General features: G+C 41.4%; 1 protein-coding gene across 2 annotated transcripts in view; it reads left to right on the forward strand.

Moving 5' to 3' along the window:
- SYDE2 (synapse defective Rho GTPase homolog 2) overlaps positions 1-16,234 on the forward strand; it is a 48,520-nt gene that overhangs the window by 7,746 nt on the left and 24,540 nt on the right. For both annotated transcript variants that reach the window (XM_087719360.1, XM_087719361.1), the window contains exons 2-3: positions 277-981; positions 14,337-15,433. In XM_087719360.1, coding sequence (XP_087575486.1) covers positions 277-981; positions 14,337-15,433 — 1,802 coding nt within the window. The remainder of the gene's footprint in view (positions 1-276; positions 982-14,336; positions 15,434-16,234) is intronic.

A 16,234-nucleotide genomic window follows, 5' to 3' on the forward strand; every position in this document is an offset into this window, starting at 1 on the left:
TCATTTGGACTGTATCTTTAAAACAGCTTGTTGTATTTCTGTCAGCACAGTTTATCATGTAGTATTTAATCATATCACCCTTGATTCTGTTACATGGACAGAATAAGTTTTGCCATTTTGCAACTGGACTATTATTATCTTCATGGATGAAATCTGATTGCATTGTGTCATTTTATGGCTCTTTTTTATGTTACAATATTTTACGTACACCTGATATCAATAATGTCAACTTGATAGCATCTAACATACTATTTTTTCCCCTCTTCGATTTTATAGAGCTGATCGAAAATGTTTACATACCTTCTGTGAGCAGAAGAGAACTTAAGAACTTGAAATCCAGTGAAGTTTCTGAGTGCAGGCCTCAGATTGCTAGCATTACTGTGTCCAAGAAGCGGAACTGGTTGCATCAAAGTTCTCGGAGAGTACCTAGTTTGGAAAAAGGAAACTCTTACAAGAAATTTTCAGGAGAAAATTACCAGGTACTGAAATCTTCCAGTCCTTTCTTTGAGCCAAAAATGCCTCAGACTTTTTCCAAATTTCTAGGACAGGAAAGCCCTAGAGGAAGAGTCAGTTCTGCACATGCTGCTGAGAATGGAACAAGATCTTTGGCACTACAAAACTGTACTTTAGATTTTGGTGAAGATAATGATGCAGATGATGAAGGAGAAATATGGTACAATCCTATCCCTGAAGATGATGAGCCTGAGTTCCCTTGTTTTCTAAGTGGCCATAATAATCATTTGGACTCCCAAGCCTTGAATTTTAAAATAGCATCTGGGAATGATTTAATCAAAGTCATAGGGCATAATGAAGGCCTTCCTCAATTTTTAGACTGTTCTGGAAATGGTCAGCCTAGAGAAACAAGTCAAATAGATAATGTGCATTCAGTGGAATATTTGCAAACACAAAAGCCAAAGCCTGTATGCAATACTCTGACTGGGTCTGCAGTGGATGAAGGTGTTCTTAAAGCTACTACAGGAGGTAAGAGCAATGCAAACATTTAACTTACAGTACAATTATGTCTGCCTGCCCCCCCACCCATGTGACACAGTCATGTTTTAGAGAGGTGAAAATTCAAATCTTAACTTGGAGCTAGTTATACATAACCTACTTAGATGTGTAGATGTCCATTTTGTATGAATAGCAATAGCAATAGCAGTTAGACTTATATACCGCTTCATAGGGCTTTCAGCCCTCTCTAAGCGGTTTACAGAGTCAGCATATCGCCCCCAACAACAATCCGGGTCCTCATTTTACCCACCTCGGAAGGATGGAAGGCTGAGTCAACCCTGAGCCGGTGAGATTTGAACAGCCGAACTGCTGAACTGCAGTCAGCTGAAGTAGCTGAAGTAGCCTGCAGTACAGCACTCTAACCACTGCGCCACCTCGGCTCTGAATATCATGTTCACCTGAAATAATTATTTGTACATATAATATATGCATTTCCTAATAATGTGTGTGCATCAGAGTACATTTTTATAAGATTTTGCCATATCTGAGGCCTGTGGGAAATCTTAATGTTCTACTCTGTCAGAGTGGGCAGAAAGCATATCTGAATCACAGCTGGTTTCTTCCACTTCATATTAACTCCTGGCTGCATTTGTTTTTATTTAAATCACACATGTATTAAGGTGGCAAATTATTGTTTAGCATGCTAAGATTATAAAAACCATTAAACTGTAACTATTCTATAGAGAGGAAAAGAAATTTATTTGGCACCATTACTGTGAAGTGGTACATTGAGAATCAATAACTGCTACAAAAATGTAGATTTTTTTCTTCTTCTGAGGAAAGATACAGTAAATTACATTTGTAAAATAGGCAGTCCTCGCTTACCAATGCTAATTGAGATCAGAAATCTCAATTCCATTGCTAAATGATGTAGCACAAGTTGCAATGTGAAGTGACTTCATTGACTTACAGCAGAAGTGTCAAACTCACCTTGTCATGTCGTCACGTGACTTATTGTGACCTTTTTCCCCCTTCGCTAAACCGGGGGTGGGCATGGCCAGTGCGTGATGCATTCAGGCTACGGGCTGCTAGTTTGACACCCCTGACTCACAGGAACAATTCCAGCAGTCTCCTTTGCTTTTTATGAATCCTGCAGGTCACAGCCTCCCATGGTTATGTGATCACTACATGTGACTAGTTAACTTCCCCATTAATTTACTTGTCGGAAGCCAGCAATGGAAATTGAAAATTGCAATCATGTTCCCAAGGGAGGGTGTGGTGCCATAATTGCAAACTAATTGCCTGAATCGTGCTGATGTGATGGTGGGGATGCTGCGACAATCACAACTAAAAGGATATGTAGGTCCCTTTTGTTCAATCATAACTTTAAATAGTTTCTAATTAAGTGTACACGAAGCAAGTTGTACAGGTGTACATTTGTTGTACAGGTAACTTGGAGTATTGACAGCTTCCCTCCAAAATTAAGCTGGATTTCATTTTACCTACACTTATTTTTTCAAAATACATTTACTATGATTGGTCTGTAATCGTTTATGGGGTCTGTAATGCAAACTTTGCAAATAGAAAACATTTTGGGATTTACTCCAAATGGAGCTTCAAGCTGCTGAATAGTTCCCTTATGCTAAAAGAAAGTATGAGGAAAAGATTTAGAGTACATATTTTATCTCATTAAATACCAACTAATAAATCTCTTTATTTTAATCTTAATTTTTATAGGAAGTTCTACTTCTTCTACTGATTTATTTTAACATTTTCATAGTTTGACAGTTTACCTGCCTTGAGATAAGTTTTTATATACTTTTATATTTTAATTTTGTGGGATACAGTGGCTCAGTAGCTAAGACGCTGAGCTTGTCGATCAGAAGGTTGGCAGTTAGGCAGTTCGAATCCCTAGTGCCACATAACGGAGTGAACTCCCGTTACTTGTCCCAGCTTCTGACAACCTAGTAGTTCGAAAGCACGTAAAAAATGCAAGTAGAAAAATAGGGACCACATTGGTGGGAAGGTAACAGTGTTCAATGCACCTTCGGCCTTTAGTCATACTGGCCACATGACTATGGAGACATCTTCGGACAGCGCTGGCTCTTTGGCTTTGAAATGGAGATGAGCACTGCCCCCTAGAGTTGGGAACGACTAGCACATGTGTGAGGAGAACCTTTACTATATTTTCATTTTAAGACTTATTTATTACTCAAGCTTGAACTTACACGCTGTATCCAACACAATTTTTTAAATTGTGGCTTTGGGGAAAGATTTTGAGGGATCTAAAATCAATCATATGCCTAAATATTATTCCTGTAAGTTATATTAAACCTGAAGGACTGGATATGTATGTGAGGTTCTGGCTTCAAGTATGAAAGTTCATGGACTTTACATTTTATCTTACAATATTAAGAGAAGATGTTCATGGAAAAATATCAGGATAATTTACATGATTTTCTACAGGCTATCCCCATTTTTTAAATAAATCAGAAGGAAAATTGCTTAATATAGTCTAGTACATCACAATTGCGTAAAACACTAAACCACACCATCAATTTTAGCTGACTTCTGAATGTTTCATATAATCTTGAACATACATCTCTGCAGATGTTTCAACAAAGATGCTTTGGAATGCATATATACAGCTATGACTTTTTCCAGGTTTATATGATTGTTTTGGAAATTGTTCCAGACAACTTCATATATATGAATGAATTGTCCCTTCATTTTTTCCCTTAGCAAAGTCTCTGTGTTTGCACTTGTATGCACAGACAGCCAGGGTGGTTTCTGTGAATGGGAAAAAGATGTGGGACCTTGAATGAATCCAGAAGAGAAGAATCCTTCTCATTCTAAAGTACCTCTTTCAGTAAATTATTTAAATCAATTATAACTTTGGTAAGATTGAACCAGTTTTGGAGAGCATTATATTTCTGTTTTCTCTTATTCATTCTAAATGTTTATGTCCTCTCTTTGTAGTCACAAAGCAATCTGTGAGTTTTATCTTTACATGTCTCCTCTTATAGAAAGACAAAATCAATCCTCAAATTATGTTTTTATATCCATTGGTCTGGAGAGAAATGTCTTAATTAATCTTTGAATTTGTTAGAGGAGATACTACGATATAACTTTAGTTATACTTTGGAACAACAGAGGTTATAATGTAATAACTCAATGTTATTTGCCAAAATATATATTTCTTCATAAGCTGCAAACAAGTATGGTGTGTGTGTGTGTGTGTGTGTGTGTGTGTGTGTGTGTGTTTCGCGGAAATAGCCTCATTACGCTCAGGACGACTTTACTCCTAATGTATGAACATAGTACTGTAGTCTCCGGGTTGGTGTGTTTGAGGGAAGATGATTAACATTAAGGGGGGGGGTTCATTTGCTGAGCAGCACTGTTAACGTTTTTCTTGGCACATTTTTATTTTTATGGCTTTTGCTAAAATGTTAATAACGGATTTTATTTACTAACTGGACTATTTTAAACTGTATGCATTTATATTGCAGTGTAATTCAGTGATTCTTTTTTCCACTTGTTTTAGTTGAGGTTTGTAACACATCCCCTCATTTATTAGAGAAATAGGAACGTTCATATCACAGGCAAAAAAGTCACTGCTTTATTGAATGTTTTGATTATGAGACTATAATGAACTCTGGGGACATTGTTTATGAGTTTATCCTGCACTGTTTCTTTATGGAGTTAATGAAGCTATTTTAAATGCCTCTTGGGATTTTGTGTGAGTTGAATGAGGATCTCTTTGAATGAAATAATTGATGAGGAGACTTCCTACTGTTAAGTAATTGGCTTTATTGCTAAGGAATACTTAACATTTCACTTAATCCTGCTAAGGTATCTACTATTAATTTTAGTTAAACTGAAAATGACAGTTTATCTAGGCAAAATGACTACATAAAGTATATTAAGCCAAACAAGCTAACATTATATGAATGTGAAGCTGTAAGCAAAATATGCTAGGCTTATATGGATTGACGGTAGAACTGATAATTCTTTTGCTACAGTGATATTTTAAACACAGTAAGAATCATTCTAATATCTACACTTTATGTGCTGGATTACAGTTACAACATTAATGAAAAAGTAACTTTAAAAATAACTTCTTTTTTGACTTTATGATTAATCCTCACATTTGCTACCTTTGCAAGCCTTTAAAGCCAGAGAAAGCTGAAGTGAGCTTGTAAGCATATTTGTGGTTTTACGTAGTGAACACTTTGCTATTAACACAGTTGTTGGTTCCAATTGTAGTTGCTAAATGAGGACTGCCTGTATTGTAGAACAATGAATGCTTTCCTCATACTTTATCCACTTACTCTACTCCGGTGTTTCTCAATCTTAGCATGTTTAAGATGTGTAGATTTCAACTCCCAGAGTTCCCTAGCCAACATGGCTGGCTGGGGAATTCTGGGAGTTGAAGTCCACACATCTTAAAGTAGCGAAGATTGAGAAACACTGCTCTATTCCACTCCCACTCCCATCTCTTGCCCTATGCCCTATCCACAGCCAATTATAATAATGACAAAATAACAAAAGCTGCAGTGGAGACATCATGATGTAAGCTCTGCCATTTTTTTAAACTTACATTGCAGCATTAGACAGCAAGTCCCAAAGAGGCATATATGCTTTGCAACGTAACAATGCGTCTTTCATCACTTTCCCCCCCTTCTTTGCTGTTGCCGATTCTGCACCCACCACCCTCACCTCCAAAGTTCTGGATACTAAAGTGACCTACTGACTCCTCTTTAAAAAGTACTGTACCTTTCTCCTTCAGTGCTGTGACTTCGTGCGGATATCTAAATGTGGCACCGGAACTGTTCCTCTTGAAGGATTACTAAAAACAGTCTTAAGTTACATGGCACAGAAGCGCTCCAGGAACTGCATTCCCAGAAGATGGCATGGTGCTTAAATTGCTACAGACTCCTACGTTCCTTAGAATTTATTGTTTTATTTTCTCTAGTGCAAGTAGTGTCTCACTCCCCTTGCCATTAAAAAGCATTCTAGAACGAAGGAGCAGCTTTTTCTTATCAAAAAGTATAAACACTGCTTTGTCCTAGAAAAAAAAACAACCACCCCTTTTAAGGCAATTGCAAGTTTCTCGAAATAAGTTTGTCTTTTCATTGCAATTGCTATTTCCATCTTAACTATAGTGCTCCTTGGTGAGGATTTTAGAGACCATGTTTATAGAACTATGCTTATCTCCTTTTTCAGTCTTCCTTTGGAAAATTAGAGCAGGTCCTATTTTAAGTTAAGGAAGAGACTGAAATGAAGTAGAATCTGTATTGAACTTCCCGAAGTCTACATATTGCTTGTAATTTTTATCACACTGTTTCCTTTTTTTTTTTTTTTTTTGCACAAGATTTGTGGTCCTTTTGAATTTTTAAGGCTTAATAGCTTTGGCCTTCTGAAATAATGAGGAAACATTTGTAGCCACATTACCTCACTGGAGACTTGTCAGAAGATGCTTGTTCACCGTGAGGAGTGCCAGAGCTCATAACTATTACATATAAGTGGATGCGCATGGAGATAGACAGCTAGTGTTTGGTGATTGGAGGTGAAGGCTTTTGATGGAGCTGACTTTGCTTATAGGAAAAGCAAAAAAAGCATTGTTCCAGTTAGCTCTTGAAATTAGGACTGTGCAGTATTTGGGATAATGGTAAAAGGCTGTGTGGTACTTTGTATGTGAGGCATAGCACCTGACAGCACATCCTTAGCAGTGGGGGCTTTGCTTGAATTGTATGGCTATCCTCTGCAAACTGCAGCACAATTCTTTAATAAAGATTTTATAAAATAATTCTTCAGTGTACATACACACATAAACAAGCAAATGAGCCATATACTGCTTTAGAAATGATTTGGAAGAAGTACCTCAGGTGGTTGCACAATTGCCATGTCCACTCCTGGATGTTTCAGAGAAAAATGTGGCTACTTAAAGTGTTGCAGACTGGTATTTTTAGAACAAATTCTGAAGTATTGCAGATAGACAAATAAATAAACAGACAGGCGGATAGAAGATAGCAATAGCAATAGCAGTAGACTTATATACCGCTTCATAGGCCTTTCAGGCCTCTCTAGATATCACTTATATAGACTTATATCGATTTAGGATCAATGTGTTGTACAGATTGGGGTTTGCTTGGTTATGTTATAAGCTATGACAAATGACTTTTCGTAGTTTTTTTCCCCCAGAGAAATTTCAACAGTGAAATGATGGGAGTATAAATTTAATAAATAAATATATGGTAATACAAATGTGAATAAGCAGTGCTATGAATATTGAACCATTTCATAATTCTACATTGTGTGATTAGTGTAAACAGAATTATCAGTGTTAATCATAAACATGTTTAGCCTTTAGAAGCTGTGGTGGATTCAAATCCTTAAAAAATAGGTCTTCTATTGAATAAGTGAAATCATAGTGTGTACAGAAGGAACAGGCACACATATTGCATAACTTTTAATATACTTCATTTTTATGCTGAAAGGAGATTTTCTGACTTGGTCAATAATGACCATATGACCTCCTTTTAGTAGGATTTAAAAATAATTTGTAAAATGGAATACTGAGTTAGAAATACCAGCTGCTGACAGCCTATAGCAGTGTTTCTCAACCTTGGCAACTTGAAGATGTCCGGACTTCAACTCCCAGAATTCCCCAGCCAGCGAATGCATTCGCTGGCTGGGGAATTCTGGGAATTGAAGTCCGGACATCTTCAAGTTGCCAAGGTTGAGAAACACTGGCCTATAGTGACAATATCACTTACAATTATCGTTCCAACAAAGAATGAATAGGAAGACTTTATGAAGCCACCGGAAGTTCAAGATAAAATGTCAGGAATGTTAGATTGACTTCTCAGGTTTTTTTTAATTTTTTGGCTTGCTTTTCTAAGCCTTTGCCAGAGGCTTCTGACAGAGAAAGATTAATGTGAATTAATTAAAACTTTGCCCTGATTACTATGGAATGCCTCAGTGCAACACACTAGTGAGACTGTGTGGTGATTTGCAGTACAAGAGAGGCCTTTGTCCAGATTTATCAAATACCACATTTTTTATGAGCTGTTGCCAGAAAAACACAGCGGGTGTGCTAGAAATAGTCTATTCCATGTAAGGAAATAGCCTCAATAGAAGCAAAGCAGTTGAGTGAAACAAGAACTTTCACTGTGGCTCTGGAAAACATATTTTGTAGAATTGTCTTCATCGTTTTTAAAAAACAAAGCCTACTTGTCAATTTCCAGCAAGAAAAGAGAGCGATTTAGCTTCCGTTTAAGAAAATAACAGGGATTCTGCAGAATGTGGATAAGGTGCTATTTATTTGTATCTGTTTCTAATTGGGTAAGCTACATAAAAAAATTTGAATGATTTGTGTGATGCTGTAAAAACACAATGCCTACTTGGTCACTAAGCAACAGGGCTCCTGCTAACAGCAGCACCCTAAAATTTAATTAATTAATACTTATGTTGCCCAGCTCTCCTATAAGGTGACTCCAGGCCAGAGGTGGGTTCCTACCAGTTCGCACCTATTCGATAGAACCGGTTCGTCAAATCTACCGAACCGGTTAGAAGAGGTTCCACCAGTGAATTTGAATTTGAATTTGAATTTGAATTTATTAAAATTTATAGGCCGCCCTTTTCCCTGAGGGGACTCAGGGCGGCTTACAATCACAAGGGAGGGAAGTGCAACATCAAAAACAAAACAAAATGTGAACAAAGAAAAAAATAGTAAAACACAACTTTCGTTCAACAATCAAACACTCGGGCGGGTGAATTAGGAACCTATCCCCAGGCCTGCTGGGAGAGCCAGATCTTGAGGGCTGCGCGGAAGGTCTGGACGGTGGTGAGGGTACGGATCTCAGCGGGGAGATCGTTCCACCGGGTCGGAGCTGCAACAGAAAAGGCTCTCCTCCGTGTGGTCGCCAGTCGGCATTGACTGGCAGATGGGATTCGGAGGAGGCCCAGTCTGTGCGATCGAATTGGTCGAAGGGAGGTAATCGGCAGGAGGCGGTCTCTCAAGTACCCAGATCCACTACCATGGAGTGCTTTAAAGGTGGTCATCAGTACCCTGAAGCGCACCCGGAGACCAACAGGTAGCCAGTGCAGCTCGCGGAGGACAGGTGTAACGTGGGCGAACCGCGGTGCGCCCACTATCACTCGCGCGGCTGCATTCTGGACTAACTGTAGTCGCCGGATGCACTTCAAGGGCAACCCCATGTAGAGCCCATTGCAGTATTCCAGCCTAGAGATCACAAGGGCTCGAGTGACTGTTGTGAGAGCCTCCCGGTCTAGGTAGGGCCGCAACTGGCGGACCAGGCGAACCTGGGCAAATGCCCCCCTGGTCACAGCTGACAGCTGGTGGTCAAAAGTCAGCTGTGGGTCCAGGAGGACTCCTAAGTTGCGGACCCTATCTGAGGGGTGTAAAATTTGACCCCCCAGCCTAAGTGTTGGTACATTAGCCAAATTATTGGGAGGGAAGCACAACAGCCACTCGGTCTTGTCCGGGTTGAGTACCAGTTTGTTAGCGCTCATCCAGTTCCTAACGGCCTCTAGACCCTGGTTCATCACGTCCACCGCTTCATTGAGTTGGCACGGGGCGGACAGATACAGTTGCGTATCGTCCGCATATTGGTGGTATTTTATCCCGTGCCTCCGAATGATCTCGCCCAGCGGTTTCATGTAAATGTTAAATAGTAGGGGGGATAAGACCGAACCCTGTGGCACCCCACATGTTAGGGGCCTCAGGGACGATCTCTGCCCCCCGACCAACACCGACTGCGACCTGTCCGAGAGGTAGGAGGAGAACCACTGTAAAACAGTGCCTCCCACTCCCACCTCCCGCAGTCGTCGCAGAAGGATACCATGGTCGATGGTATCGAAAGCCGCTGAGAGGTCAAGGAGAACCAGGATGGATGCATAGCCTCCATCTCTGGCCCTCCAGAGATCATCGGTCAATGCGACCAAAGCGGTTTCTGTGCTGTAACCAGGTCTGAAGCCGGACTGGAAGGGGTCAAGATAACTAGCTTCCTCCAAGGCCCGTTGAAGCTGGAAGGCCACCACCTTCTCAACAACCTTCCCGATAAAGGGGAGGTTGGAGACAGGACGAAAGTTGTTTAAAATGGCTGGATCCAAGGATGGTTTCTTCAGGAGGGGTCTCACCACCGCCGTTTTAAGTACGGCGGGGAAGTGCCCCTCCCGAAGGGAGGCGGTCACGACCGCCTGGATCCAGCCATGTGTCACCTCCCTGCTGTTGGCAACCAGCCAGGAGGGACACGGGTCCAGAATACAGGTGGAGGCACTTACAGCTCGAATGGCCTTGTCCACATCCCCAGAGGCAACATCCTGGAACTCAACCCAGAGATGATTTGCCAAGCGGTCCTCCTGTGTCTCGGCTGGATCTACTGCGGTGGAGTCCAAGTCCGACCGAAACCGAGCTATTTTGTCCGCCAAGAATTGAGCATAGTCCTCAGCCCTACCCTGCAAGGGGTCTCCCGCATCCCTCCTGTTAAGGAGGGAGCGGGTTATCCTAAACAGGGCGGCTGGGCGTGACTCGGCGGACGCAACCAAGGCAGAAATGTATGATCTTTTGGCAGTTCTTAATGCTCGGACGTAGTCCTTGGTGCAGGTGGTTAGAAGTGCTCGGTTCGCCTCGGACTTATCGGACCTCCACTGGTGCTCTAGGCATCTCCTCCGGCGTTTCTTCTCCCGGAGCTCCTCGGTAAACCAAGGGGGCCTCCGGGATCCACTGACCCGGAGGGGCCGTAGTGGCGCAATCCGATCAAGAGACTCCGACGCCGCCGAGTGCCAGGCGGCAACCAGAGTCTCCGCCGAACTGTGGGCGAGAGTATCAGGAATGACCCCAAGCTCCGTCTGGAACCTCAATGGGTCCATAAGTCGCCTGGGGCGGAACCACCTGGTCGGTTCCTCCTCCCTACGGTGGGGGTTTGGCCTCCGGAAGTCAAGCCTCAGTAGGCAGTGGTCTGACCACGACAGGGGTATGATCTCATTACCCCTCAGACCAAGATCACACATCCACTGCTCCGAGAGGAATACGAGGTCGAGCATGTGACCCGCTGCATGGGTTGGGCCCCGAATTACCTGGGTCAAGCCCATGGCTGTCATGGAAGCCATGAACTCCTTTCCAGTGGACACGGAAAGCAGGCCACACCTACAGAAGAGGTTCCAAAATTTTTTGAAACCCACCACTGGTCCTTGGATATGATTATTCTACACTATCATGCTCATATTTATAAAACTCAGTGCCTCTGTGGAAGGTAAGGATGACTACTGTGTTTGTGGTGCAATCAGAACATTGTGTGTGTTGAAGTTGTTTTAACGCAAACCAAAGATGCCTTTTAAAAAACAAGTTTACATCATATTCTCATGCATGCCAGTGCTGTGTGTGAGGTAATTTAAGGTGGTTCTGACAAGTGTCGTCGGCATCTTCATATCCATTCACATGGGCGGCAAGCCACTCCCATCTGGTCACATGGGCAGCAAGCCACTCCCACAAAGGAGGCCACACCCACAGAGTAGGTTTGAACAATTTTTGAAACCCACCACTGCTCCAGGCCATAATATAGGTATCTAAGTAGTGATAGGGGGATTGATAAGTTTTTTTTCATAAGCATTTGCTTATATTTTGTTTGGTTAATTTTCCTGGTTGGTTGTTGGATGGGAAAGAAAAATTGAATTAAGGGTCAGATGCATGCTTGCTTTACTTTTTAGTGAGGACCCAGATTGTTGGGAGCAATATGCTGACTCTGTAAACCACTTAGAGAGTGCTGTAAATCACTGTGAAGCGGTATATAAGTTTAACTGGTATTGCTAAATGTGCTCTCTGTAGTGTTTATGGTACAAATGAGCAAAATGATGGTCTGGAGGACCATTCTGGTCCCTTTGGCGGATTGATTAGGTTACGACCTGTGCTTTCCAGATATTCCAGATCAGAGCCAAGGTGGCGCAGTGGTTAAATGCAGCACTGCAGGCTACTGCTAGATCAGCAGTTCAGCGGTTCAAATCCCACCGGCTCAGGGTTGACTCAGCCTTCCATCCTTCCGAGGTGGGTAAAATGAGGACCCAGATTGTTGGGGGCAATATGCTGACTCTCTGTAAACCGCTTAGAGAGGGCTGAAAGCCCTATGAAGCGGTATATAAGTCTACTGCTATTATTTCTTGTCGCTTTGAGTATATTTTAGAATACTAGAGGAAAAACTAAAGAATAGATTCTTCTTATTGTCTCCCAATTCTACAGGAAAAATGGCTTTGTATTTTGTGATGTGAGGTGAAATGTGTCCATAAAGTTTTCCAAAATCCCTTTATTGCTGAAACACATGTATAAAAATACCAACTTGAAAAACTGCATGGCTCAAAGTCAGCATTTCCCCTCTCCATATTCTGGCAGTATGAGTGCAGAGGTCTCCAACGCTGGCAACTTTAAGCCTGGTGGACTTCAACTCCGCCAGGCTTAAAGAAGTCCGCCAGGCTTAAAGTTGCCAACGTTGGAAACCCCTGATCTAGTGATGTCCTATTATCTCACAAAGGATACTAGAGGATAAAGCCCCTTCACCCAATTATATTCAATTACAGTTGACAGTTTGTAGTGAACATCTGTTTTTAACCCTTAGGTGTATGAAATTGCTGAATTTGGAATACAGTAGAGTTATTGTATATTTGTAATAGAATTAGACGTAGACTTATTAGATAGTAAACAGGGTTATGATGTGAAAATGTTTAGGTGAGCCTTCCACTTCCGTGATGTAAGAGCCATGAACAAAAGTTTATGGGGGCTCATCTTTCACTATGAAAAACTATGGTGTATAAATTGCTATTAGTGTATGCTGTATTCCAGTTCTGCATTTTTATTTATTTCCTCCTATTAAACTGGTTAGAAAATACCTTGAATATGCAAATAACTAATTATGAATCCAATATTGATTAACTAATTTCATTGGTTGTTTATGAAATTCAGATTTCTTTGATAAATGTAGCAAACATCGTGTAAGAAAGGATTTATTAGTGGATTCAAAGAGATAAGTCATGCTGGAAATTTGTGGAGAATTGGTTCCAAATATATCATAAGTTCACTCTGCCATAATGATGTTGAAAGAAATGTCCTTCTGGGTTCAGCTCCAAATGGGGAAGAAGACACTGGAGACATGGAGGTTTCTTGGGAAGATGGTTTATTGTTGGACAGGGCTACATGGCTTGAGCCCCGAACAGAAAAGGTGATCACATGCTTCAATGTTGGTGGAGAATCCAAGAAGGGCTGAGGCTTTTTATACCCTGTTTAGTCCCACCTCTCTGTTTCCTGTTCCTGTGTAAGAAATGTATTCTGATTGGTTGTCAGACTCCCATGGTGCCATGCAGGGGGCTACTCTCTAGGCTGTGATGAGTTCTCAGATGCCTTGTGGTCAGTTCAGTATATTATCATGCCTTTCTGTAGCTGAAGTCTTTATTATGTAAAGTGGGCTAGCCTGGCCATCTCAATGGCCCATTAACTGGGGATGGGCAGGAAGCTACAGGCAACTATTCTGTCTTTTAAAACATGTTTCTTTCTTTTCACATCCAGAGAAATATTCTGCCTTTTCAATATTTCCTAGGATATTTCATTTTTCTGGGAGAGGGCTGGATGATAACTTCCCACAATGAGAAGAGGCATACATGTTTGTTTGCAAAGAAAAGAAAAACCATAAAAAGCAAATTACCACCTTTGAAATGCACAAGAGCCTAAAGCAAATTTGTTTTGCAATCTTTTCCAGAACTTGACAGTGTAATCATAGAATGTTATTTTCAAAAGAGATGCTGAAACAAAACAGCTACATTCAGCTTTTCTTTTGAAAGACATCAATTTAACATATGCAAGAGAACAAAACAAGCAGAATGGTCCATCAGCAGAGGACTGGGTCAGTGATTCCGAGGTAGCATCTGCCCCCTTTGTCTCTTTTAAGGAAAGGCGGGGGGGACGGGACACATGTTCTTGGTTGTTCTGGCACACAGGAAGGGGTATTTATGGGAATAATGTAGATCAGTGGTCCCCAACGCCCGGGCCCCAGCCAACTACGGGGACTTGAGCCCCACGGAACTGGGCCGCAGAGGTGGTGGGTAAGCACACACATCCCTACTTGTGCGAGTGGTGGGCAAGCATTTGTGCTTTTCTGCCGCTTGCACAAATGGAGCTGTGTGCACATGGCCGCCACATGTGCAGAACTCTCCCCGCCCCCCCAGTCTGCAAAATCAGAAAGGTTGGGGAACTCTGATGTAGATGGTGCTCATCATCTTTCCAAATAGACATTTTTTTTTCAGATCCTGACAAAGAAGTAGCCTTTTCATTTCCAAGTATTTTTTTTTAATATTCTCTTTCTTTTCTTTTTTCAAAGGTCCTGGAATCATGTCTGCAAACAAGGCAGAGACAGGAACAGCAGAATATTCTCCTCCAAGCCCAAACCCATTGAAAAAAGGTGGCTCGATAAACTGGTCTTTCCCTGATAAAATAAAATCCCCAAGAACAGTCAGGAAACTTTCCATGAAGATGAAAAAATTGCCTGAACTCAGCAGGAAGCTCAGTGTCAAAGGAAATTCAAGCCATAATAGCTCAGACAATTCTTTGTTGCTTAAAAATAATTGCCAGGAGGTAGGCCATGCACCGTTAGCTTCTTCTGGGAATGTAACAGCAGCTGCTAGCAGGAATGTTATAAGCCGGTATCATCTTGATAGCAGTGTATCCTCTCAACACAGCTATAAAAAGAAAAACAGGGGGACTTCCAAATCCTCCAGCAAAGGGGGCTACCTCAGCGATGGAGACTCTCCTGAGCTTATAGCGAAATCAGGGAAATACGGAGCTGAAAGCAGAGTTGGGAAAGGAAAGGAAGTATTTGCAGGTAACATGGGTAATAAATCAGAAATAGACATTGATGCTTTTCGACACTACACTTTTGCTGACCAACCCAAATGTTCCCAGTACATATCTGGACTCATGAGCATTCACTTCTATGGTGCAGAGGATCTGAAACCACCGCGGATGGACTCAAAAGATGTCTTCTGTGCAATTCAGGTAGATTCAGTCAATAAAGCAAGGACCGCTTTGCTGACTTGCAGAACAACATTTTTGGACATGGATCACACTTTCAACATAGAGATAGAAAATGCTCAGCATCTAAAATTAGTGGTTTTCAGCTGGGAGCCCATGCCAAGGAAAAACCGGGTCTGCTGCCATGGTACGGTAGTTCTTCCTGCTCTTTTTCGTGTGACGAGGACTCATCAGTTGGCAGTAAAACTGGAGCCTAGAGGTCTTATCTATGTCAAGCTAACTCTTCTGGAACAGTGGGAGAATTCTCTTGGTGGAACAGATGGAGAACGAGAACCGATACTCTTCGGAGTTGATGCTCGGAAGGTTGTTGAGAAGGAAAATGAAGGTTTGATGGTCCCTCTCTTGATGAAAAAGTGCATTACGGAGATTGAAAAAAGAGGTTGCCAGGTAAATTGTCATTGTGCTATCTCTATATACATACATGCATGCACACACACACACACACACACACACACACACACACACACACACAGTTATTTAAATCCAAAGAATACAACGTCCCGTACCTCATTATCTTCATTTGGATAGCTGGCCATCTTCTTAACATTGGGGTACAAGATGAGATGAACAAAAAGAATTGTCATCTTTTGTGCAGCCTACAATCCTTTTGCATTTGCCAAATTTTAGGTGACTAGCCTTTAGGATTTCCAAACCAGTAGTGTAATGGTGGCATTTGTAATTTATAAGGGCAGAAAAATATCAAACAGGATGTAAGATTCAGAAATTGTAATTAAACAAAACTGAGAGTAGAGGGTTTTTCTTGAAAGGGTAATTTTATATGTTGCTTCTGTGGGAATTGTAGGCATTGCCCTACAGATGTTGCTAGTATCACAGCAGACTGTTGCATCATTCAGTCAAAATAGGATTATTTACTTTCACTTCAGGCAACCTATATCTGATTTTTTTCCCCCCTATCTCAAAAGCTCAGAAATCATGAAGCCCATTAGAACGATTTCTTCCTGCCTTCATAAAATTCATGGGAAGCCAACTGATTTTAAAAAGATGTCTAACGTGGCTCTACAAAATGCTTGGCATGAGCTGTAGGCAATTTGTTTTTCAGTATAACAAGTAGCCTGTCCTGTAGGGAATTTGATTTTCAGTATAACAGGTAGCCTGTCAGCCACCATGCTTTTAGAATTACGGTGGATGTTTGACAGGATTAAGAAAATGCTCCAGGGCAGCCTTAGA

Source organism: Thamnophis sirtalis, unplaced genomic scaffold, assembly GCF_051295495.1.
Source record: "Thamnophis sirtalis isolate CommonGarterSnake01/CBP01778 unplaced genomic scaffold, rThaSir2_p1.2 scaffold_7, whole genome shotgun sequence".
NCBI classification, from domain to species: Eukaryota; Metazoa; Chordata; class Lepidosauria; order Squamata; family Natricidae; genus Thamnophis; species Thamnophis sirtalis.